Source organism: Nuphar pumila, chromosome 5, assembly GCF_984573655.1.
Source record: "Nuphar pumila chromosome 5, dmNupPumi1.hap1.1, whole genome shotgun sequence".
Classification (NCBI taxonomy): Eukaryota; Viridiplantae; Streptophyta; class Magnoliopsida; order Nymphaeales; family Nymphaeaceae; genus Nuphar; species Nuphar pumila.
The window spans coordinates 114,398,130-114,422,744 of NC_143253.1; the positions used below are offsets into that span (position 1 = coordinate 114,398,130).

A 24,615-nucleotide genomic window follows, 5' to 3' on the forward strand; every position below is an offset into this window, starting at 1 on the left:
TATAAATTTTTGTTGCATTCATAATATGAATAACTTTGGTCTTCTTACTTGTCATGTTAGAATAGAACATAATCATAACTGTGAGACATGCATTCAAACCAAGCTAACTAGACTCTCATTTCTTAGTGTAGAAAAGAATTATAAATTACTTGAATTAGTGCATTCTGATGTGTGTACGATGAATAATGCTTTGAGTCGTGGCGACAACAGGTACTTTATTACCTTTATAGATGACTATTCAAAATTCTGTTATGTTTATTTGATGAAACATAAATCTGAAGCATTTTCAAAATTTCTCCTTTATTTTGCTGAAGTATAAAATAGATTTAAAACAAAGATTATACATTTATGAATAGATCGAGGAGATGAATACTTAGGTGGAGAATTTGATAAATTCTGTGGAGATAATGATATTATCCATCAAACATCTGCTCCTAAAACTCCTGAACAGAATGGAGTAGCAGAAAGAAAAAACATAACACTTGTAGAAATGATGAATGCTATGCTTCTTAATACAGGTTTGCATTCCAACTTATGGGGAGAGGCTATACTTTTTGCTTGTTATATTCTTAACCGAGTTCCTTATTCCAAATATGAAAAATCACCTTATGAATTGTGTTTTGGTAAGAAACCTAATCTTAGTTATTTTTGTGTTTGGGGTTATTTAGCATTTGTTAAAATTTTAGAAAATAAAAAAAAGAAGGTTGGACCTAAAGCATTTAAATGTGCATTTGTTGGATATGCTGAACATAGTAAAGCATATAGATTTCTAAACATTGTTAATAATGTTATTATAGAATCTAGAGATGCATCTTTCATAGAACATAAAAATGCACTTGATTCTTTTCTTGATGACAATCATATTATAGTAGATGAACATCATGTTAAAGACATGATTGAATATTCTAATGATTGTGCTATTGAACCAGAAACTGAAGTTAGGCACAGTAAATGCATTAGAAAACCAACTAATTTTGGTTCTGACTATTATACCTTTCTAATTGAAAATGATCCTGTGTCTTTTCGAGAGGCAATGTTTTCTCAAGATGCTGCCTTTTGGAGAGAAGCTATAAATAATGAAATTGAATCAATTATGTTTAATAATGTTTGAAAATTAGTCGATTTACCTGTTAGTTACAAAACTATTGGCTGCAAATGGATTTTAAAAAAGAAATTAAAAGATGATGATACAATCGATAAATTTAAAGCTCATTTGGTTGCAAAAGGATTTAAACAAAAAGAAGGTATTGATTATTTTGATACTTTTGCTTCTGTAACCAGGATTTCTACTATTAGAATTTTGATTGCCATGACTGCCATATATAAGCTTCAAATCCATTAAATGGACGTTAAAATAACTTTTTTGAATAGGGAATTTGATAAAAAGATATATATAGAGCAACCTGAAGGGTTTGTAGTGCTGGGGCAAGAGCACAAAGTTTCCAAACTTGAGAAATCATTTTATGGATTAAAGCAAGCCCCTAAGCAGTGGCATGAAAAAATTGATAGTTCTCTGGTAAATAATGGTTTTAAAATACATGATGCTGATAAGTGTGTCTACAGTAAAGTAGATTGTAACTCAATTATTATAATCTGTTTATATGTTGATGATATGCTTATTTTGGGTTCCAATAGTGGATGCATAAATCAAACAAAAAGATTTTTATCTTCCATGTTTTGTATGAAAGATTTTAGTGTTGCAAATGTTATTTTAGGAATCAAAATTATAAGAAATGATAATGGCTTTGTATTATGTCAATCACATTATATTGAGAAAATTCTTACAAAGTATGGATATATTAATAGTTCACCGGCATGCACGCCATATGATTCAAATATGAAATTAACTACAAATGTTGGTGCAAGTGTTCAATAATTAAAATATGCCAGTGTTGTAGGTAGTCATATGCATGCAATGAATTGCATAAGGCCTAATATAGCCTATGCTATGAGTAAGGTGTGTAGATATACTAATAATCCTGGTCATCGACATTGGAATGCAGTGAACATGATTCTTAGATATCTTAAGTATACTTTAGACTACAAAATCCACTATACCGAGTTTTCTGCTATTATTGAAGGGTATAGTGATGCAAGTTGGAATACCGATTTTGAAGATTTCAAGTCTACGAGTGGTTGGGTTTTTACCCTTGGTGGAGAAGCAGTTGCATGGGGGTCTAAGAAACAGACCTGTATAACTCATTCTATAATGAAATATGAGTTTATTGCTTTGGCATATGCTTGTAGAGAAGTTGAATGAGTTAAGAATATGCTAGTGGATATTCCACTAGGTGAGAAGCCTATATCTGTTATTTCAATGTTTTGTGATAGCCAATCAACTATATGTAAAACAGGTAATATGAAATACAATGAGAAGTCTAGACATATTAGTCTAAGACACGGTTTTATAAGATAAATGATTGATGATAATATTATATCATTGAAATATGTGAAGTTATGTCAAAATTTGGCAGACCCATTTACAAAAAACCTTTCGAGAAATGTTATTAATAAAACATTAAAGGAAATGAGAATTAAGCCAATTAAGTCATCACCTAAGGATACCCAACCTAGAGCGTTGGAGATCCCACATGCCTAGGTTCAATGGGAAACAAATTGGTGAATGACAGATATTGAGTATATTTATGTGAGCCTATTACTGATGTTTGCTCATGAGCTGTAACTAATGCGAGGGTTAAGTTAATAGCTCTTAATGAGTTTGTAAGCCTTAAGGCTAGGGTGTGTGTTATAGTACACCTAGACAAACTCACATATGTGAGTGTAGAAGTGTGAGTTGCTTCTTATGAGATTTAACAATTCTCTAGAGCACTCATGAATCCAGGGAAACACAAAGCTCAAAATGTGCCAACATGAAATCCACACAATTGAACTTTTTGAAAACATATGTATGATTGAAAACTCGTTAACAATATAAGGAGCTAAGTTCAAGGTAAGTCCACCTATCACCTTGGTTAATTCAGGTTTTCTTTCAATAAGTGGGGGTTCAAGTCTTGCAGACACTCTCACTAATGCATAAGTTTCTATGCAAGCCAAGTACATTTTATAACTAGTGGGGGATTGTTAGAAAAGTTTTAAAATATAAAATCTTGGTGATTTTGTTTCACACCAAAAGTGCTTTGAAAATGTTTAGTCCCATATCTAAGAGAGAAAAGTTTTTCAAGTGGTTTAAATAGAGGGTTTGTTATCTATTCTTTACTTTGGTAAGCCATGAGTCTTTAGGTGGCTTGCAGACATTGCTATTCATCATGCAGCAATGGACACACCATTCGCACGCACGCGCGTGTATGTGCACAAAAGCACTTGAGGCACAATGTGGCATTTTGATGGTGCACTTCGCACGCTCGCAGTGGTGCGAGGTGAAAATGTCAGTTTTGACTTTTCAGTTTTGAGATGTATGGCCGTTTGAAAGGTTTTAATTGCATTTATATTGAGTTTGTGGTGCATTGTGGCTGTTGGACGGTTTTGAAGGCCTTTAATCAACAAGCAAAGGTGGGTGACTGTTTAGAGACCTTTTCATCCAAAATTCAAATCGTCAGATTTATGGCCATTAATCTCATCTATCGCAAAACATTTTGGCCTTACTAGAAGTCTATAAATCTCTTCATTTTTTATCTTTTGAAGATCAAAATTTTTGACTCTCTAGTTTTTCTCCTTTCTTTCTTCCCAGTTTGGCTTGAAGAGTTCAAGTGTGGGAGAGGTCAAGCCTAGTTGTATCCTGGGAACTCAGTCGTAACAAATCTCTTTTCGCATCTTTGGGTTTCTCGGAGTGGGGCTATTGAAGTTCTAAAGATAGCGATCTTAAGAATGTGCCTCTAGGCTTGAGATCTCCATTTCTTTACATCCTTATTTGTCACCTGTTTAAAGTAACAATTTTATCTTAACTACTATGCTATGAATTGATACATGTTTACCATCTCTTATGTGTGTGGAATGAACTAATTGTAAGAATGCATGAGTGCTCTGTTGAGAGCGGGATGACCATGACCCCCTATCATGAGAGGAAGTCACACTGCTTATACTGACTCTCACACATTAAATCTTGTATTGATGCCGTCACGGACAAGGTGCTTTTCAAAGGGGTACGTGATTTGGGCTGGGCATAGACCTTGTCATGACATACTGCCCTACGGAGAGTATGGAGTTATTGAGCCTTAACACCTCGTATAACACAAGAGCATGACTACTAAAATTACCTATAATAAAGATAAAGCTGCCCATGTCACCCATTCACATAATGATCCACCTAAAAGAGAGTTGATGTTATAACCTTGAGTGACATAGTTATTATTTATTTGAGATTTTGAGCATGTTATTTTGAGATTATGATTCTTATTGATATCTCATTGTTATGATTATGCTATTGATATTGTTAGCATGTTAGTTACATTGATATTGCATATTGGAGAACATGATAGATATTTGATTTCTTATCATAACGCATAATGCTTAAGTTTGCTTACCTGCTCACAAGTGTTTGACCCTGTTTCATAGGGCACAGGTGACAAACAATGATGCAGTGCGAGAGCTCGATGCGCGGCAGGACCCTGACCCAAACCTTTGTAACTACGTTTCCGATCTTGAAACTAACTATCAAATGTCTCATTTTAATGAGATATTTTATTAAACCTTTGGGATTGTATAAACTTTGATTTGTTCACAATGCATGAAATGATCTTTACTTCTTATGGGCATGTAATGAAACCTTGTTTCAAATATATTTCTCATTTCTGTAACCTGCTGAAATTGTTTGACTTTTAAAAACCCAGACTATTTCTGCTGTGCTATTTCAAAAAAAATTAGGGTTAAAATTATATATTTTCAAGTTAAAATTTTCGGGGCATTACAACAATAGTTAACAATTTTGCATTGATTATCAGGCACTTAATGTTGTGACTCTCAAAGACAAACATCTCATTCTAGTTATTGACGAGTTTCTCAGCCAACTCAATGGGGTCAAATATTTTTTGAAGATGGATTTGCGCGTGATATCATCAAATTAGAATGGCAGAAGGGGACATATCCAAAACTATGTTTCACACACATGATGGGTACTTTGAATTCCTCGTCATGTTGTTTGGGCTCATGAATTCTCCCAACAACCTTCCAATGTATGATGAATGTCATGTTTCGACCGATGTTGCAGAGATTTATTCTAGTATTTTTCAATGATATCCTAGTCTATAGCAAGACTTGGGATGAGCATTTGATGCATCTACAATCACGCCTTGAGATGTTGAAGGGTCATACTTTCTTCGCCGAATGCAGTAGATGCAATTTTGGCCAAATGAGTGTCTCGTACCTCAGACACATCATCGACCAGTTGGAGGTGCATGTTGTTCCAAAAAAAGCTGGAAGCTATGTAACTTTGGCCAACGTCAACCATGGTGAAAGTGTTGCATGGATGTTTGGGTTTGATGGGTTACTACCGTCGTTTCATTAGGTGCTATGAGGTGATTGTTGCACCATTGACAACATTGCTTGAGAAAAATGCTTTTCATTGGGACCATGAGGCAGCGACCACATTTCGAAACCTAAAACAAGCCATGTGTTCAATGCGTATCCTTAGTCTCTCAATTTGTTCTAAAACCTTCACGGTCGAGACAAATGCATGTTATACAGGCGTGCGTGGGTGCAGTCTTGTTGCAAGAGTGACATCTGACTGCCAATCTTAGCAAAGAGCTGCCAAACAAATGCAAATCATTTTATACCTAGGGGAAAGAATTGCTTGCCATTGTCATGGCATTGAATAAATGGAGGCCCTACCTCCTTGGCCGATGCTTCATTGTGCAAACCGATCATAAGAGCTTGAAATATTTACTTGAGTAGCGTGTTTCCACTCCTCTTCAACGAAAGTGGTTAAGAAAGCTCATGTGCTATGAATCTCATTGGCGTTAGCTAAACGAACATCAGAAAATGAGTTGTGAGAAACCTACTCAGATTTGCCTTTGCAAATGAGTCATTTTAGGGCTTCTTATGATTCTGATTCATGTCTCTAAATCAAATTTGATTTGGAGTCACATGTGGCCCAGCAAACCAAACGTATTACTCTCAAAGTAGCCGGACAATTCTTATCCAGCCAAAAGTATGTGGTATCTTTGAATTTCACCTTAACCCAGACTTGAATGTGGACTGCACATATGGGTCTGATCCAGTAGTGACCTGAGTGGTGATGCAGACCCACTTACACCCCTAGCTAATCCTCCGCAGGAAATGATGCTGTGGTAATGGGAAGGTTGGCATTGCAAATGCCACGATCGCACTGCTGTGGTGGGGCCTGTGGAAACACATCATTTTTTGTATTCTTCTGCAGCACACATGCTCTTGCACAAAACACACCAGATAGATGGATCATGCCCCAATTGTTGGTTGAATCAGGTCCAACTCTCTGTAACTGGTCCCACCCCACATTCATCAAGAAGCAATGTTGACGAGTTCAGGGTCTTTGAGTAGGCCCACTTATCCAGAAATTTGAGGCTGAGTGACTGACATATGGGAGTAAAGATCACAATGCAGTATCCAGGATCATCCAAGTTTTCTAGATATATGGGTCTTAGATGAAATAGAAAAGAAAACAACTAGATTCAATATCTCACTAACTTCACTAGCAATTTGCTTTTGCAGATTCACAAAGTTCAATTGAATCAACACCATTCATTGTAACAATTAAAGGTTATAAACAGTCTACTACTTGTTTGGGGTTATTGAATACATCTTTAAAAAGTCACACTGAAAGTTTACCATGGTTTCTGTATGTGCGGTTTAGATATGGTTTACATAAGCAATGGAATAGAATGAGGGTAGATTTGAGCAATTAAATGAAGTCAAGTCATGAGAGAAAGAGAGAAGAAATCACCATGACTAACCATAGAGAGGAATGCAACAATAAAATTCATTCTCAACATTGCAATTTTTCATCATATGGAGTATAACCATGAGCTTTTTTTGACCCAACCTGATTTAAGATGATGTTAAACTACAATATAGTACAAAATTTTGATTTAAATCTCTACCAAATGACTAATGGTTAACACCCAAAAAAAACAGACGAAACTTTAGCTCAAACATTATTGATTTCATAATGCATTAGCAGCCTATGAATGGGGGAAAAAAGAAAGGAAGAAGAAGAAAAGTGAAAAAGAAAACAAGTTACAAACTAGAGAGGGATGCAGTAGGTATAGAGGGTGTAGCAGTTGCATTGTCTGTCCAGTTAGTTTCACCCCAATGCCAAAGCATGCTCTCCCAGAAGCAGAAGTCCTCAAAACATATTTTTAGGCGTGGATCGCTAATGTTCTTTTTCCAGTGTCCATTTGCATAGTTTCCTTTCTCAGCCTGCCTTCTATCCCATTCTAGTGCTGCCTTCTGCTTTGATCGAAGCAAACAAAATTTTTGTAAGTTTTCAGGCATCAAGTCATGCACTTTCCACCATCTCTGGTGTGCAACGTCGCTTGCAAATTCATGCAGAATATCATTATTCCAATTGCAGTCATAATCTCGAAAACACAGCCAAGGCTTTAATCCCAGGTAATGGAGAACATAAAGAATCGGGGGATCAGCTGCAAAAAGATGGGTCTTTAGATCTTTTTCCTCCTGATCACCTGTCCAAAAATGCTTCAAAAAGTTCATATGTTTTGGAATCCGATGCCACCATGTAAATATTTCATTAAGATACCCTTGGTCACCACCATTATAAGATTCTATATCATTGATGTGATCCATTAACAGCTGAAAGGTGCAGTTTGAAGGCTCAATCACCATCACACCAGAGTTGAAAAGGGTAGCATTGTTGCCAATGGCTGTGATCTCAGGCATTTCAAATAGAAAATCAATGTTTCTGAGGATGAGGAGGTCTGCATCGATAAAAATTATCTTGTCATAGTCAGTCAACTGCCATAGACGAAATTTGCTGTAGTTCCACTCATTATAAGCATCCTGTTCAGCTTTGGGATTTCTGATCCTCTGGATTGTTCTAATTTTCCATCCAGCAGCCTCCAGACCACTCCTATGGTATGTACTGATGGTTTCATCAACAAGTATTATAAGGTCTCTTGTAGAACCAGTAAATCGTATGCTCTGAGCAGCAGCAATTGCACCACAAACATATACATGTGCAGAATGAAGAATCGTCGCATACGCTTCCCGATGCATGTTTCCATGGTATAATTGCTCTGTACACATGAAATTGCAACAGATATAATGATTTCCTTATCAAGAGCATGAATTCTATTGTTTTCAACAAAGTTTTATGCGTAGCGACAAAGATGACACCATCAATGTGGAGCGCATTTTTTAATATTCTGAAAAGAAAAGCCACTCATTTGCAATCAGTTTCAATTTGCTGAAACTTCCAAAATATAAGTCAAGCTTCCAAAAACCCAGTGAAGAAATCGAAATAAGTTCTCAGTAGTTAGTAATTACACAAGGCCTTGGATGAGTCATCCAGTAGATGGAGACTATCAGAATGTGTGCACACAATGATATAGATGCATGCTCCAATCAATCTGCATCTGTGTATCTTTGTGTGCCCACATGCTCACATGCACACAACTTTATTTCTTAACAACAACTGGAGAAAACCTCTCCTAATGGAAGGGCCTAAGTCCAAACAGGAAGATGATTATACTTTTAAAATAGCTTCATTTTGGAAATAACATAGAGAAACCGGTTTTTCAATTGACCTTAAAATTTATCAAAGGTTAAGGATTTACCACTTCAGTTTTAGTGAATCTAAGAAAACCCAGATTGGGCCAAGTCAACCATGATCTACCAAGTACCTTTTGGGCTTACTAAAAGTAAGTTTTTAATCTACAATATTAAAGAAAAAGAAATTGTGTGTGTGTGCGCGCGCGCGCGCGCGAGAGAGAGAGAGAGAGAGAGAGAGAGAGAGAGAGAGAGAGAGAGGTGGAGGTTAAAGTTCCATTAACTATAACTATTTGGACAGACCAAGAATTGTTTTCATCATCTTTTTCACTTATTACTAGGATAGAAGATTTCCCAAGCAGCTTCCTGTATTTTTAATCTATTCATTCCGATGAGTTTGGAAAAATAGAAGATGCTGATGACCATGTTATAATGCAAAGCAATCAGATAAGGGAACATAGCATATGGTAGAGTTCAACGAACCTCGGGACTTAAGTGGAACTGAAAGTTCACAAGACCCAACTGGAAGCTGGAGCTTTTTCTGCAAAATGCTCAACTCAGGTTCGTACACCCATATATTACCATCATGGATGATAAGCTCCTTGCATGTGAAGAGGTTTGGGATAGGCCAACAATCAGTCACAAATAGCACATGAACAGGGTTGCCTACCGATGCAGCAAGTTTTGCAGCTGCAAGCTGCAGATGTAACCGAGCTACATCTCTCGACCAGTTCCTTGCTGATCTTTGGCAAGGAAGCTTTACAGCAATAAGACTCAGTTGTAACCTTTTCGGAACCTCTGGCATTGTCATTGTTGAACAAACTGGCACTTCAGACTCTTCTTCTTCATCAATCCATTCAGGGTACAAAGTCTCCCATGTAACATCGGGCCTTACATGATCTAGTGACAAAGTGACAGTTTCTACACCAGCTAAGATATTCTGCCACTGATTAACCTCACTGCTCTTAAAATTCAACAACCCAACCATCTGATGTCTTTCTAGCTTGATTTTTTGCTCCAAAATTTTCGAAATCTGAGTCCAGTTAATATCTAAATCTGATGTATATCGTGTATCTGTAATTGTCCTCTCCCATAACCACCCAACATCCACAAAGCTTGACCTGAACCAATCAAAGACACTGTTAGATGCTTGCACTTGTTTTCATTTGAATGTGCTAAGAGTATGTAAGATAAAGAGTATGGGGAGGGAAAAGATAGCCAAAGATAATAGGTACTGTTGAAGTCTGCCCATTTTGAAAAGTGGGTTTATACTTTATAGCCATGATAAAAAACCAAAAAATATGTGAATAACTCGAATCATCCATCTAATACTACAGGCTAGAGGAAAATGGTTAAGATGACATACCGAGAACTTGATTGTGTGGAATGGTCATAATAATTCGCAGCTGGGGAGTAGAATACTGTTATGAAAGTACATAATATAATACAGACAAGAACAATCTTTAGAGATAGAAATTTGCAGCTTGAACTCCTCTCTTGTATGGGGCCATGAATGGACCTATCATTTTCTTTAAAATCATTAGCCCTCTGAAAACTTCTCTTGTTCATGTCATCGCTAGATCCACTGAACATGAAATAAACCAAGTCATCGAGGTGACAAAACAGATTCAGATATTAGTTTGGAAGTTCTAATACATGGAAATGATAAGGGAAGTATAATATTAAGCACATTTTATGCATGCGGATGTAGTTTGTGTGCATGTGCATGCGTACAAACAGCCTGCTTAGAATTAGCACTACAACCAGCAGATGCAATTACTAGAAGTGAGACAAAAATTCTCTAACCAGCATGGATAGTTAGATGCATTATATAGCACAATTTCAGGTGCAAACAAGTCCAACATAAGAAGCATGAAACTTTTGCCATGCATTTACTCTTCATAGATCATAGTCAGCAACATGATATTGAATAAAGTAATGGAGAATCTATATCATATGCACATAGAGTGAAGTGCAAAACATAGTTGTCGCATATGGCATCTCAGTAATTGCCATTTGTATTTTTTATTTTGTGGGGAAAGCATATGATGTGTGCGCCAGTTCGCTGATGCAAAGGATAAATTATGATCCTTGAAAACAGCCACGACAGTCATGGAAACATTGACCAATTGTAAATCATGGTTAATTCATATGTATAAAATTATACATATTCCTTTAAAGCCTGAGTACATGCTCAAGCATGGTCAAGTAAGGTAGCTAGGCCAGTTAGAATTGCACTTCATAACCGAGGATATCACAGGTTTCACCTGTGGTATCCTCCATTTCGGTCGTTGAAAAATACAAGACTAAGTATGTGCTAAGTCAGGCCCCTCGAATTAATGAAATAAAACATATCACAGTATTTAGAACCATAAAAATTAAATTGTTGTAACACAGTATACATAGCTCATGTGTTTTTTACTTGGGTATTAACTCTACAACATCAGACATACTGGGTAGTTCCAAATAATTCATCATTAAGAGACAGGAAACACCCAGGGTGCAGGTTAAACTGACTGTCAACAATTTAGGGAATGTAAAAGCAAGGTTGTAAGTATTGTATCGTTACCCTTATCGGTCGGGCCCAAAATAAGATACGTATTTAAAATGTATCATATAGTAAAAAATCATAATTTTTTTCAAAATTTTCAAAAAAATCATAAAAAAAAAAATAGCAAAAAAAAAAAAAAATCATAACACATGAAACAATGATGAATTTCACAAAATACAACCATAAAATCACATATAAAGCATTTATGTCTCATCTTCGTCATACATATCCTCCTAGGGCATCTTCGTCATACATATCCTCCTAGGGCTGCACATCTTTGTCATACACATCCTCCCAGGGTTGCGCATACCCCATTTTTGCCTCATCTTTTTTTCTTATCTTTTTTCTCTCGGATCAGTGAGTAATTGTTGGCAATGCCATTTTACGGCATCTAGAAAATTCCTTGATATGCAAGCCGCAACATTGAGACGTGTCTTGGCTAAATGATGCTTCAACCGAGAGATACCACCCGAAAAAATATTATGGCAATAGTTGCACTCGATTTTCAATCGGTTTTCACTCATTACTTGAGTGCCCCATTGCCATGCTGGATTATCTGATAACATCTTTTCAAAAAAAACTCAATAAGAAGCAAAAAATATGAACTTTTTACCTTAACCTACTTTCTTAAATGAAAAAATAGTGAAAATGCACTATTACTTAGCAAACCGCAAAATCCCTATTCCTTGCGTACGGATCGGCTCCCAAATCGCTCTCACAACTCTTAGGTCTTGGAGGGTAGTTCTATAATTTTACCCAAAATAGGTTACCCTAGACTCCTATTTAAAGAGGGCATTCCGTCTTTTGTAAGGTCTGTATATCTCAATCTTAATAGTAGATCTCAGTGTAGCCATGGACGTAGGCAACTCATGTCGAACCACGTAAAATCCTTGTTATTTGTGTGGTTAGTTTTTTTCTTGTCTTCAATATATCGATAGTGCGTTGAGTCATTCCCCAACACTAGGGTATGTGGATGCCCCTCTAATGGCTTCTACACAAATGAGGAAGTTGGCCCTCAAGAGATCTTTAAAACCCAAAAAGTAAAAAACAAGTTTCTGCCATTTTTAAAGTATGCCGAATGTGTATTGTACAACACACCCTGTATTATACGATACGATACAGGAGTGTATCGTACGATACACCTTATGTGGATACAATACAAACTTGTATCGTTGTTGCCCACAGTAACGATTATGTATCGTACCATATCATACGATACGGTACGATACAACATTCTATAAAAGATCATAACCTATAAGTTGAAACGACGATATATATATATATATATATATATATATATATATATATATATATATATATATATATATATATATATATATATATGGTGGTTTTGTACCATGATACCATATGGTGGTACACACTCTTATTTGCATAGATCTAGCTACCAAATGGTAAATCTAACTGTAAAGATGTGTTTAACATGATTTATTTAGTATATTAGAAGATTTTATCATGTTTAATATACTATAAGATCTCATTTTGGACATTATGAAAATCAACGGCTCACAATTCCTGAAAATAAGGGTGGTTTATAAATGGTACAAAACATTACATTTGAGTCAACTTTCACACATGAAAATAATAAATAGAATATGCTAAACATGATCCAACAGTTAGATTTTTTTTTGGAGCTTAGATCTATATAAGTCAGGTGTGTACCACACCATAAACTATGGTGGTACAGTACCACCATAGAAGCATCCTATATACACATATAGGATCTCTTGGGCAGAGAGTTTACCATGCTAAGATGTTAGATCTTTCCTTTAAGACATTTAGGTGATTTAAAGAAAAAGAACCAAGTAAAAGAAACAAATACAGGGTAAAATCTTTAAGTCAAGAGCTTAATTATATTATTTCAAAAAGATTGTGCATTCAAGACTCCCTGTATTGCCAGTAAATTCTATCATGTCTTGAAGAACACAAAATACAGAAATGGCTAGGAGCACCAAAAAGGGGAAAGAAAAACAATGGTTTTTGAGACAAGCCCAACCTAAAAGAAGAAATATCACACATCTCAGGGCCCAGATAAGATAATAGGACTGCACAGTTACAATATCTGAACCGGGGGGTCTCAGATAAGCAACCCACTGAGGGATGATCCCAGCTTGGCTATCATAAAAATGAAAAAAAGAAACCTTGCACCTTTCCAACATCTTTAAACTGCTTTATCATACTTCTAGGTACTTATATTTATTCAATTATTCTTTCTTGAACTGTTGTAGATGCATACAATATAAAAACAACTCCAACCATGAATATCTCAAAATGAGATAGCATTACACATAACACTACATTACCCTCGTTAGTAATGAAACTGCAATGATGGACATATTCTAGATCTGTGACAACTAGTGTACAATGAAGCCATGTAACCGGTGTCAGATCTGTTGCAGAAAAGAAGAAACTTCGATCACCATCTCCAAATTATACATACTTTTCTCATATAAGTTGCAACGTAGAAACTTGTACGTTAAGAAGGGACGGACCTGGCACTAACACCATTATGATCCCACTGAATGCCCCTTCAAATGGACAACCACGACTGAGGAGTCCCATTCACATGGAGTTTAAACTCATCCTCTGCCCAGACCTTTTCGACTAAATAGCAGATGTCCCACTAACATTTTTTTATTTATCAGATTCAGTGAGCGCTTTTTGCATAGATTTGCTTTGAGTGTTACAACTTATGTTTAATTTACGAAGAGTTTACTTAGAATTCCCATCATGAAAAATCCTAATCAGAACCTAAGTAGAAATATAACCAAGCAAGGAAGATCATGTAAAAAGAAATAATCAATAAAATTCCATATTGATACTTCGGTCACTGTGAACACAATTTCATACATAAATCATGTTCATGAATAAATCCATTCAAATTTTAAACATAACAAGGGATGATATTTTTGTTAACTAAGAAACAAAGAAAAAACTCACAGCGATCCTGACTGTCTATGTCTGTGCTCATTAGAACTGACCAGTGAACCGGAAGGTCCCCTCATTCTGATGCAGTTTTAGCAGGGGAAGGTATCATCAGACCTGATTTCATAACGAAAGTTAAGTGCCCAAGGAACAATTTCCAACAGAAACAATCATCAAAACACCACATAAAGCAGTTCATGAAACAACAAAAAAACAAGAGAAGTCAAATCTCAGAAAGAACCAATCAATCATAAACTAAACAGAACAAACCCAGACTTCTATCTGTAAGAAACCCACCACCAGCAACCCTAAAGCAGAAGAACCAAAACCCATTTTTGGATCATATTATTACACCATACTTTTGAAAGCACCCATGAAGCAAAGTAATCGAATTACACATAGTAACCAACCCCCACCTCATGCCCCCCCCCCCCCCCCCCCGCCGCTCTAACCACTAATTCCGAAAAAAAAAATCAGGTCAGAAGAAACACATACATGGGTACACATCCAGGAAGAAACCAGGCTAGTCTCCAATACAAGCCAAAGTAATAGACACCCCCATCCTAAAAATTACCAACGAACAAGATTCTTCAAAAATATTGCCAATAAAAGAGAACCCAGATGCCTAAAGAAAGATATCAATAAATGGGCACCTCTCACACCAAGATGGAGCTTAAAACCCAAAATAAAAGGAAATCCAAAGCTGCCAATTTATTGATACAATCCCAAAATTTGAAGTTGGTGATGGGATTGGTGAACAGAAGATAAACATTGAGAGGGTCAATTCAAAATAAATACACGCTTATTCCATTAAAATAAAATATAAAATTTTCTAAGAATATGGTGTGGGCCATTACACAGCATCTTGACCTTTTACCTTTTCTTTCTCCAGCATAGCGTTTTACATTCTTAGCCCTAGGGTTTGCAAAACTCACTTTGAATGGCGTCTTTGGTTAGATCATTTGTGCTGCCCTTAAATGGGCTTGGATCATTGAACTTGGTGAACTGCCCATGCTGCTCTTAAATACCGAGGCCTAGCCAGGATGTCATTGAAGTAGAGATTGGGTTTAGGCCTTGAATTGGTCTTCATTGTGGGTTGCAAGTAATTTGGTTTGAATCAGCTTCATTGGCAATGGTAATGTATATATGGCAAGAATACTACGATTTCTTTTAGAGTTAAAGCTCAACAATGAGGTTGATGAAATTGACTGCAAATGGTAAAAACCAAAAAAGATAATGAAGACCAACATGACTTTGAGTTACCTAAACTCAAATAGTATGCATCCATGAAACCAAAACTATAAATCAATGATTTATAGTTGGCTCAAAGAAATCATCAAACTCAGAACCTTTTTAATTTTTAAAGTTGGGGTAGCCTCCATGGGATTCGATCCGAGACCCAAAGTTGTTGATAGTATCTCATTGGATCTCATCAAGCTCAAACTTTTTGAGCTGAAAACGAGTTCTTTGGAGTTGGTGGGATAAAAGGTATAGTCACTGACCAAGTCAAACGAGTCTGGGCACCTATGTCACAGTTTACACGCCACTTAAAATGTCTCATGGGTCATAAGTTGACATGCTAATTTAATAATGATGTTTAATATTATTGTAATAAAAATATGTTTATATATAAAAACATCAAAAAAATAGTTTTTTTGATTAAACCTTAACATGATTCACATCCTTGTGTTTTGTATTGCCAAATCCAAGTAGCATGTCAGGTCGTATCCGTATCTTTGTGACATGGCCAGACACCTTGTTTGAGACCTTGAACAAAAGGCTGAAACCATTTTCTAAAAAAATGTAAGTAGAGTAGGTGCACAACAAAATGGTGGATTGAAATAAAGGATTATTTTGTCATTTCACATTTATCGAGTAAAAAATATATGATCGTGGTAGTAGGGGTGTCAATGGGTCGGGTTTATCGGACCCGAACCAAACCCTACAGGGTTCGAGTATGGTGATAAATAAGAAGACCTGATTAAGACTCAGGTCGTGACCCGAAGGTCCGATTAATACATAGATCCGGGTATAGTTTGTGAAATTTTATTCTAATCGGGCCTAACCTAAGTTTCAATTAAGATTCACAAATTTTTAATGTAAAAATAATAATAAAAATATTATTTTATCGAGTATGACCTGGTTCATATAGTTTTTATTGGGTCTGAATATAATTTTTTTATAATAGACCCAATTAGACTCGGGTCCAAACCCAATACAACATCTACGCCTTCATCCGAAAACAATTGGGGTTGGCGATATGAACCAAAAAAGAAAATCATTACTGACCCATGGTGGTAGTTAGAAAAAGGTATTTTAATAATTTTGAAAAATAATATGTCAAAGTCAAATTTTTGTCTTATTTGGAGATATAGAAGAAAGCAAAGGCGGCTGATTTATGGTTTAATTTTATAACCAAAAATACCCTTCATCCATTATTATGATAGAAAATGAGTCATATATTAAACCGGAGCAAGGTGACATGGTGGGGCTACGAGTATGAGTCTGGATCGGGTGCAATATGATTGCACAAAAATTGTGCATTAAGCACCTAATTGCCCTCCATCAAGTTTCGGGTTCTACACCTGAGATGGAGGGTGGTCATTTGCTTAATGCACAAATATTTGTACCTGATTTTTTCACTATGAGTACAGAACCAGTGCAACTGATCAAGACAGATACACTAAGTACAGTAAGCAGAGCCAGTGCAACTAGGTTTCTGATCCAAATGGAGGTTTGGATCCAAAGTGACTCTCTCACAAAGGCTTTTAATCTCAGAAAAAAAAAACATTCTTGTCCACGAGTTCGAGGCCCAAAAAAAACTGGTCGAGAGAAGCAAGTGGATCGGATATAGACTGGATCATGGGTGAACCAAATCTAAATCATATCGGGATCTGAATAAGGTCTGATGACATATATATATATAATTAAATGTGAATTCCGATTTTATATGGTGATATTGGATCGGACTAAAAGAATGGTCGGAACTCAGAAACAAGCATCTTAGATATCGAATGTTACAAACAGATAGTATTTAATCAGGATTGAGATATAGATCCAACTAAACAGTTATTGAATCAGATCCAAATCTGAATTCAAAAAATATGACCACATATGTTCGAATCAAGTCCAATTATACATTCTGATCTTATTTTAAGATCCATAATAAAGCAATATATTTTGGATCTGGGTTGGTGGTCCAAATGAGTCTGATCTCTTTGCACTCGTACTGGATCTGTCCTATAAGAAAATCTGGACTTTGCATATGACCAAAATTTTGTAATTACGGCATATAGCCATCTAACGGTACACTAATCATGCTCATAAAATATTAGATAAAATGGTTATTGTTACACCTAACTCAATATGGGCCAAACTCTCAATCCATATATTGCGAGTGATATTAAAAATATGCATTGTATTAAAAATGCATATAAATATGCTTGGATCGGGTTGGATACGTATTCGGCAAGAAATCATAGTTCAAACCAGAACCAACTAATTTTATGGTGTCTATTTTTATGCCTAATATGGATCTAACTCTGCAGCAGACGCAACTTAGAGATGTCAACTGTTATCCAACTAATCCTACTTTGGATTAGCTGGATTTGTTTGAACAAACAGCATCTGATTAATAATTAGACTTGAGTGATGCTAACCTGTCAATACCTTGAGTGCAAGTTCATCTTTTGAAGAGTTTACCCAATTGATCAAAGAGGTCAGCTATTATTGGCAATGGGTACTTGTTCTTAACAATGACCTTCTTCAAAACTAGATTTTGCAAAAGACTTTAACTGGGCCTGGTCAACAAGTTAAACGCGCTAAGTTCAGGTTGCTCAAGCTTTGCTAGTTAAGGTTGAACCCATGCTTGGGAACACAAACAGGCTCATTTTCTAAAAAAAGGTTTTTTAAAGTATTTTTAGAATTTAATAATATATACATATATATAAACCATATAATATACAATATATAATATATAAAACAAGTCTACACGAGCCAAGTTTTTTTTCTTTGAAATTCTGGGGTTAGGCAGACCCCCACCAGTTATTATTTAAGGTACCACTGGGTTTTGAACCTGCAACGTCCCACCACAAGGAGACTTGCACTGACAGCTCCTACCAACCACGCGGAGTCCCCGTTGGTAGCTTTCTTTGCTTATACTCGGGTCAGATTCCTAAACAAGCTGGCTTATAGCTCAGCTCATCAAACCAAGTTCCCAAGCTGAACTGAGCATTTCATGAAATGAGTCAAGCTGAACAGCGAGATGCTTGTCTCACTTTCTAGTATGGGTGGGCATCCGGCCGGGGTCGGCCTGACCCATCGGGCTGCCTGGCCGGTTGCCCACCCCTACTTTCTAGCCCTATTGACAACTATTATTGTCATTTTACTATTTGTCACTCTGTATATGGCCTCAGCTGGATTAAAAAAAAACCAGTTACTATGGGTTTTTGGATCCAAATCCTTGAGCATTCATCCAAACGCAAACGAGCTCATGCACTTGCAGAGTATAATCAAAAGGTTACCTTCTTCACCAGTAGGTCAAAACCCAAATATGCCAAATTTCATTCTCAGAAATCCAAAAATAAATACAGTATATTAAGTATTATAATAAGCCAATAAATAACAAAGGTAGAAGGGGATGCAGATAATATATATTAATTCGAAAGATCAACTACTGAGAATAATTTTATGTGTTTGCCTATCTGTGACAATTATCTTAAATAGTTAATCGACAACCACTTTGAATATGCAAACTTAGAGAAGTGGGATGTCTTGAAATGGTGTCATTATAAATAATTAATGATAATTATAAACAACAGTATTAATTGTCTACCAACTTCAACAAATAACTATAGGGGTAACAATTAGTATGGTAAACCTTATCAATCGTGTAGTTGTTGTCACCTAATCAATTATGATAATGATGCCATTATGTTCTATTAAAAGGAGAACATAAGCGGGTCCTGTGCCAAGCTGAAGGCCCAGGTTCGCCACATGGTGCTTAAGAGATACCGGGGTGGGGGCGGGGCACAAGGTCTCCACCCCCGCCACATCTCAAAATCCTGCCCTCCATCCTCGCCTCCATCTCTGTTTCATGTCCTTCATCTCGGGTCTAAACGGGTGAGGTGAGGCAGGGCTACTGCTATCCCTAAAGAAGGATCGATGACAGGGTGGGGCGGGGCAAGGCGGGGATTGGAGACAGGGACGGGGCGAGGCGAGGAAAAGGGTAAGTCCATCCCCGCATGGGTTTTGATTTTAACCTCCATCCCCGCACCGGTTTTGATTTTAATCTCCATCCTCGATCCAAACGGGGCGAGGCAGGGCGGGCCCCGTTTCCCCCCGGTCCACTGCCATCCTTATCTAGTAGGGGTCTGCCTAACCCCAACTTGCCTATCAAGAGAAAAGAAAGGAGAATCCGGCTTAAGAGATCGTTGGCGCCTGTTTGGAAAGTGATAAACAGAGAGAAATGATACTAACTAGAGAGTAATGACAGATATGAGTTGTCATGTAACCTGTATAGGAAGAAGGAATTGAAAGATTCATGAAAATAGGGAGGCAGTCCGCATCTCTCACATTTTCTGGTTTCTCTATTTTGATGTAACCCTAGTTAGGTCAAGTCTGAGTTAAATCCATCTGTGAATCAATGGGTCATTTGATCCAACCCAAATGAAAGCACCAAAATCTAAACCAGCTCCACTGAAGCTTGTCCCTTAACTCCAACAACTTGAGCTTGACAAACACTGACCTACCATGGGCTAAGACCTTAAACAACTATAACAACAGAGAGCTCGAGCTTTGGTCTTGAGGAAATGGTTTTAGCATCAGGGAATAATAGTAGTGCTGGTAAAATGAGTTGAAAGAGTATAATTCCTTTTGAAGAGTGCGAGTATAATTCCTTTTGAAGATATTGTTTTCTTTCTGTCAACTTCTTTTGGTTTTTGGATTTGCACCTTGAATATGAAAGGAAAGAGGCGAGCTGAGTTAAGCTGAACACTCATTGTTCATGTTTAGCTCACTTATACCACATTATCATATTGTTAAGTTTACCAAGCTCACCTGATGAGTCTAAATGAGCTTAATAAGAGCCAAACAGAGATGTTAGCAGCTGAACTGAAAGTTTATGCATTTGGGAAAGGAAGTGAGACCATCTCTCTTTTGTATTTGCACCAAATCCTACATCTAATAGCTACCATTAATTTCTTAAAGGTGGTAACTGTCAATTCCAACATTTGGGCAGCTGCCACTTTTCCAAATGCATAAACTTCCTCTGCCGGTTTCCAAACAGAGCCAAAAAGAAAAGTATAAATTGATGTTGAAATGCTATCTCCTTAATGTGTGGTCGACTTATTTAGGCGGCGACCATGCCGCTTTAGGTGACAAAGAGGTCACTGTCGAGGAGTCATTCTTTTTCTTTTTCTTTTTTTTTCGAGTTTTTTTTTTTTTATATAAAATACTAAAGACTTATTGAGAGATCCAGATAGGAATGCAAGTCCTTGACCAAGAAATGCATCAACAAATTAGGTATTTGGGGTTCTTTAGAGAAGCTCTTCAAACCAACCAATGGTCTTTTTAGGTAAGCACCTATTAGGGCTGACGTGGCATCAGATGGAAGCCTTGCACCAATCGCTACGTCTCTTGTGATCATGAACTCCAATATTTTCAACATATTTTAAATGCAAATATTTTAACTACATTATATTTTTGAAACATGAAAAAAATGATGATAAGAAGGTCAAAAAGTTAAGGAAAAGTAGATTGGTGTCAATATACACGAGGTTTTGTTGCAACGCTTTAGTGGCGCCAGAAAACAGTTCTTAAAGGCAAAGCAAGCATAAAGTTCTTATGTTGCGTGCAACTGCATATTACAGAGGGGCTAGCTACTGCATTGTGCTGGTTCTGGTGTGGCCCGGGAGAGATTGATGCTCTGCCGTATGACCCAATCCTCCAAGTGGCTAAAACTCCTTGGCTGTCCCCTTGCCTACCAAGGAGCCCGCTGCTTTGCCCTTATAAGTAGGGATGGCAGTGGACCGGGGGAAAGCGGGGCCCCGCCCCGCCTCACCCCGTTTGGACCAGGGATGAAGGGTATGAAACGGGGATGGAGGCGGGTACGAAGGTTAAAATCCATCCCCGTCCGGTGGTGGAGGCGGGGATGGACGTGCACTTTTCCCCGCCCCGCCTCATCCCACTGCCATCCCTACTTATAAGGAGTGCACACCCTGGGCATCGAACTTGTGACATCCTTCAACTTGAATGCCTTAAGCCTGAGTCACTTAGCCAAATGTGCCGAGCCCTTGTGGGCTAATGCAAGGGTACCAATGTAAAAAATATCAACGATATCTCTAAAATATAACAATGTTGTCATCATACTTTCAAAAGTCAGTATAATCCACACAAAAAATGTGTTATTTTTCAAATTCTTTGCTATTTTGGAAATACAATGAATTTATCCTAATAAAAACACTTTTCATATTTGCTATATATATATTTTTATAATTTTTATTTGTTAAGTATGCCATGTTTCTCAAGAATTCTCTGTAAATAAGATTTTTTATTTTATTTTTCAAAATAAAGATTCGTGACATGATTTAGAATCTAGTGAAAGTTTTCGAATGGTTAGTCCAATTTGCTATGGTTGGCTTAATGCTCTTTAGCTGGTTAATATAGCATCAGTCTTAAAATGTGCAGCACAATGTGATATCGACAAAACCCAAACCCGAACCTGGACCCGGACACGGTAGTTATATGAGAATCTGGGTTAACCCTGACCTGGGCTTGACCCGACCCATTGACAGCCAACCTCATGGATAGGTTTAAACTTGGCACGTGTCTTGTGTTGGGCCAATCACTCTAGGAATGAAGACTTGACTTGAAGGACCACAATGAGATATCCCATTGTGCTGATTTGTGGCTCAACCAGAGCATTTTTTTTCTATAATGAGAAGAAACAAATTGGATTGATTCTATTTCCTATTTCCATAGCATAGTATATTGCAAGATCCACTCTAGAACAGAACCATGGTCACAAATATCAGCAATATTCTGAAAATATCTTGATTTCACCACGATATAATCAGAAAACACTGAATTCTCGATAAATTTGTGATATTTTCAAAACATTTCAGGATTGTAGCACGATATTACCATGATACCAACAATTTTTTACATGTTTGAAAGTTGTTCGATGTGATTGTGGATATCTTATTAGTCTATTTAAATCTTTTGCATGAAAAATATTCTTATGAGATTTTTTTTTTAACTCTATATTTATAACGAGATTTTCCTTGCTGAGAAAATCCGATATTGAGATTTGTGACATTGGTTCTAACCTCAGTTTGCAAACACACTGCTACAAGCAGAAATGTAACCTTTAATTTGGTTCCGCTGAGTCCTCGTGGGGTTATTTGGATCTGTTCCTTGATCCGATCCCATAGGTACATAACTTGGATCTGGTTAAGGACCATTAGCTGAATTGATGTCCAGACCTGGAAATGCTTGGATCCCACAACCCTAGTGCTAGGTCCTGTGATTTCTTCAGTATGTGGATCATCTTCTACAAAGCAACTTTCTCAATATAATCGACCGCGGGGATTGCCTCTATGGCCAGCGGGGTGGTTGTGAAGGTGCTGAGATGATGGCACCGGATCAAACTTCGCTGGTGCACGGGTGTGTTCGTAGCTTTCAGAGGTGAGCCACGTAAGGCAGGGTGATTGTTGGGCCCCACTCTGTTTTCCTCGCTTCGGCAAGGGTTTCTCATAAAAAAAACGAAACTTTCTCCATATAATCCATACCAAATATACTTATATCTTGCCCCACTCAGGGTCGTTCTTCACATCTGATCAAATAGGTAGTTGTATGTTGAGAGAAGCCCAAAGTTGTGGTAGAATCATCTAGAAAGGATGTTGTGCCGTTGGTGAACTCACTTTTAATTGTCTTTGTTGCTTAGGATCCTTAAGGTCCTAGAGATGGCAAACTAGCCGAATGAACCAAGCACAGGGTGTTCAAGCTCAGCTCATTTTTTGTGTCGAGCCGAGCTGGATCTCATGAAGAGCCCAAGCTAAATGAGCAGAGTAGGAGTCAGCTCATTTACAATATATATATATATATATATATATATATATATATATATATATATATAGAGAGAGAGAGAGAGAGAGAGAGAGAGAGAGAGAATGGTAGCTGCATGATGACTTTTCGAACATGACCAAAACGAACTCACGCGGAGTGTCAGCATCCATCACGCGTGATGGACACTCCGCACGAGGTTCTGCCAACCAACATCTTTAGCGGCGACAAAAGTCACGCTAAAAGTCTTAGCGATGAAACCCTTCCTCTGAGCGTCCATCGCACGCTCGATGGATGCATTGATGCTCAGCGTAAGTTCGTTTTGGTCATGTTCAAAAGTGATCATGCACCTGCCACTCACTCTCACTCTCTCTCTCTCTCTCTCTCTCTCTCTTTATATATATATATATATATAAAGAGTCCAAAATAATAGAATTTGGACCCTAAACCTATTTAATCAAGCTCATTTTCATATAATATAAAATATATGTAAAACATATTTATCATTAACTAACGAGCCCAAACAAGTCAAGCTTAAGCTGAACATTGGTTGTTTATGTTTGGTTTGCTGAGCCTATTTCATAAATGTGAACAAGCTCTTTACAAAACGAGCCAATATGAGTGGTTCATCTAATCTCTTAGTTCTACCTAAGGACAAGAATATTGTCTCATGAAAATTAACTTTGTTTAGGGGTCTTGGATGTGGATCATGCTTGAAAGTTTATTTATTTATTTTTATGATGAAAGAAAACCCTCACCGAGAACAGGGTCATGCTGAGATGAATCCCCTCAACATGCAGACTATCCAGCTTAGTGGAGGCCTTCGTTTGCCACCAGCAGTAGCAGAGAGGTACAAAGTCAGAAGTGGGATCCCTTGTGTGAAGACCGTAGGAATGTGGCCATAAGAGAGACGTTGGGAGGCCACCCAACCCTTGCTCTAAGGGCTGTAACTGTTAAGGTATGTAATAGTTAATTATTTAAACACTAAGCACTTAAATATTTAGACTAATCAATAAACTAGAAACTATTAGTTACAGGGTCTTAACATCAAGAGTTGTAACTCTTGAGGTCAAAGGGATTTCACCAAGAGGCACGTATAATCCAACCCCTTTCAGGTTTATAAAATAACTCAATGGATTCAGACGAAAGCAACATTCATAGAGAACACAGAATTCATTTTCTGGGTTTATAGAAAAACACCTGAAAGTGAAGGAGTTGTGAAGATAACTGCACTTGGAGATTCATTGCATAAGAGTACACACTTCGACCTTGAGTTCGCTATTCCGCAAGTGCACTAAATCTTACATTGGTATTAGAGTTGGTTCGACAGATCCCTATCGTTCGAAATAAGAGTTCGAGGTTAGTACAATGTTTTTTGTTCATTCAAAGGGCAATCGGCG

At 37.2% G+C, this 24,615-nt stretch overlaps 1 protein-coding gene across 1 annotated transcript; it reads right to left on the reverse strand.

Moving 5' to 3' along the window:
- Positions 1–6,940: 6,940 nt before the first annotated feature.
- Positions 6,941–14,905, reverse strand: LOC149838227 (putative UDP-glucuronate:xylan alpha-glucuronosyltransferase 3). Its single transcript, XM_090006461.1, has 6 exons — positions 14,806–14,905; positions 14,648–14,715; positions 14,168–14,269; positions 10,025–10,243; positions 9,142–9,779; positions 6,941–8,186 (listed from the first exon to the last, which is right to left on the reverse strand). The coding sequence occupies exons 3-6, from the start codon at positions 14,230–14,232 to the stop codon at positions 7,168–7,170; spliced, it is 1,941 nt and encodes a 646-aa protein (XP_089862587.1). The 5' UTR covers positions 14,233–14,269; positions 14,648–14,715; positions 14,806–14,905; the 3' UTR covers positions 6,941–7,167.
- Between the last annotated feature and the right edge of the window lie 9,710 nt (positions 14,906–24,615).

Bases quoted from the DNA above. Each gene is read 5' to 3' on its own strand.
- LOC149838227 (XM_090006461.1), bottom strand. From the start codon at position 14,232: ATGAGGGGACCTTCCGGTTCACTGGTCAGTTCTAATGAGCACAGACAT. The intron at 9,780-10,024 runs GTATGTCATCTT...TGATTGGTTCAG, and splicing joins TCCACACAATCAAGTTCTCG to GTCAAGCTTTGTGGATGTTG. The intron at 8,187-9,141 runs GTTCGTTGAACT...TCATGTGTACAG, and splicing joins AGTTCCACTTAAGTCCCGAG to AGCAATTATACCATGGAAAC.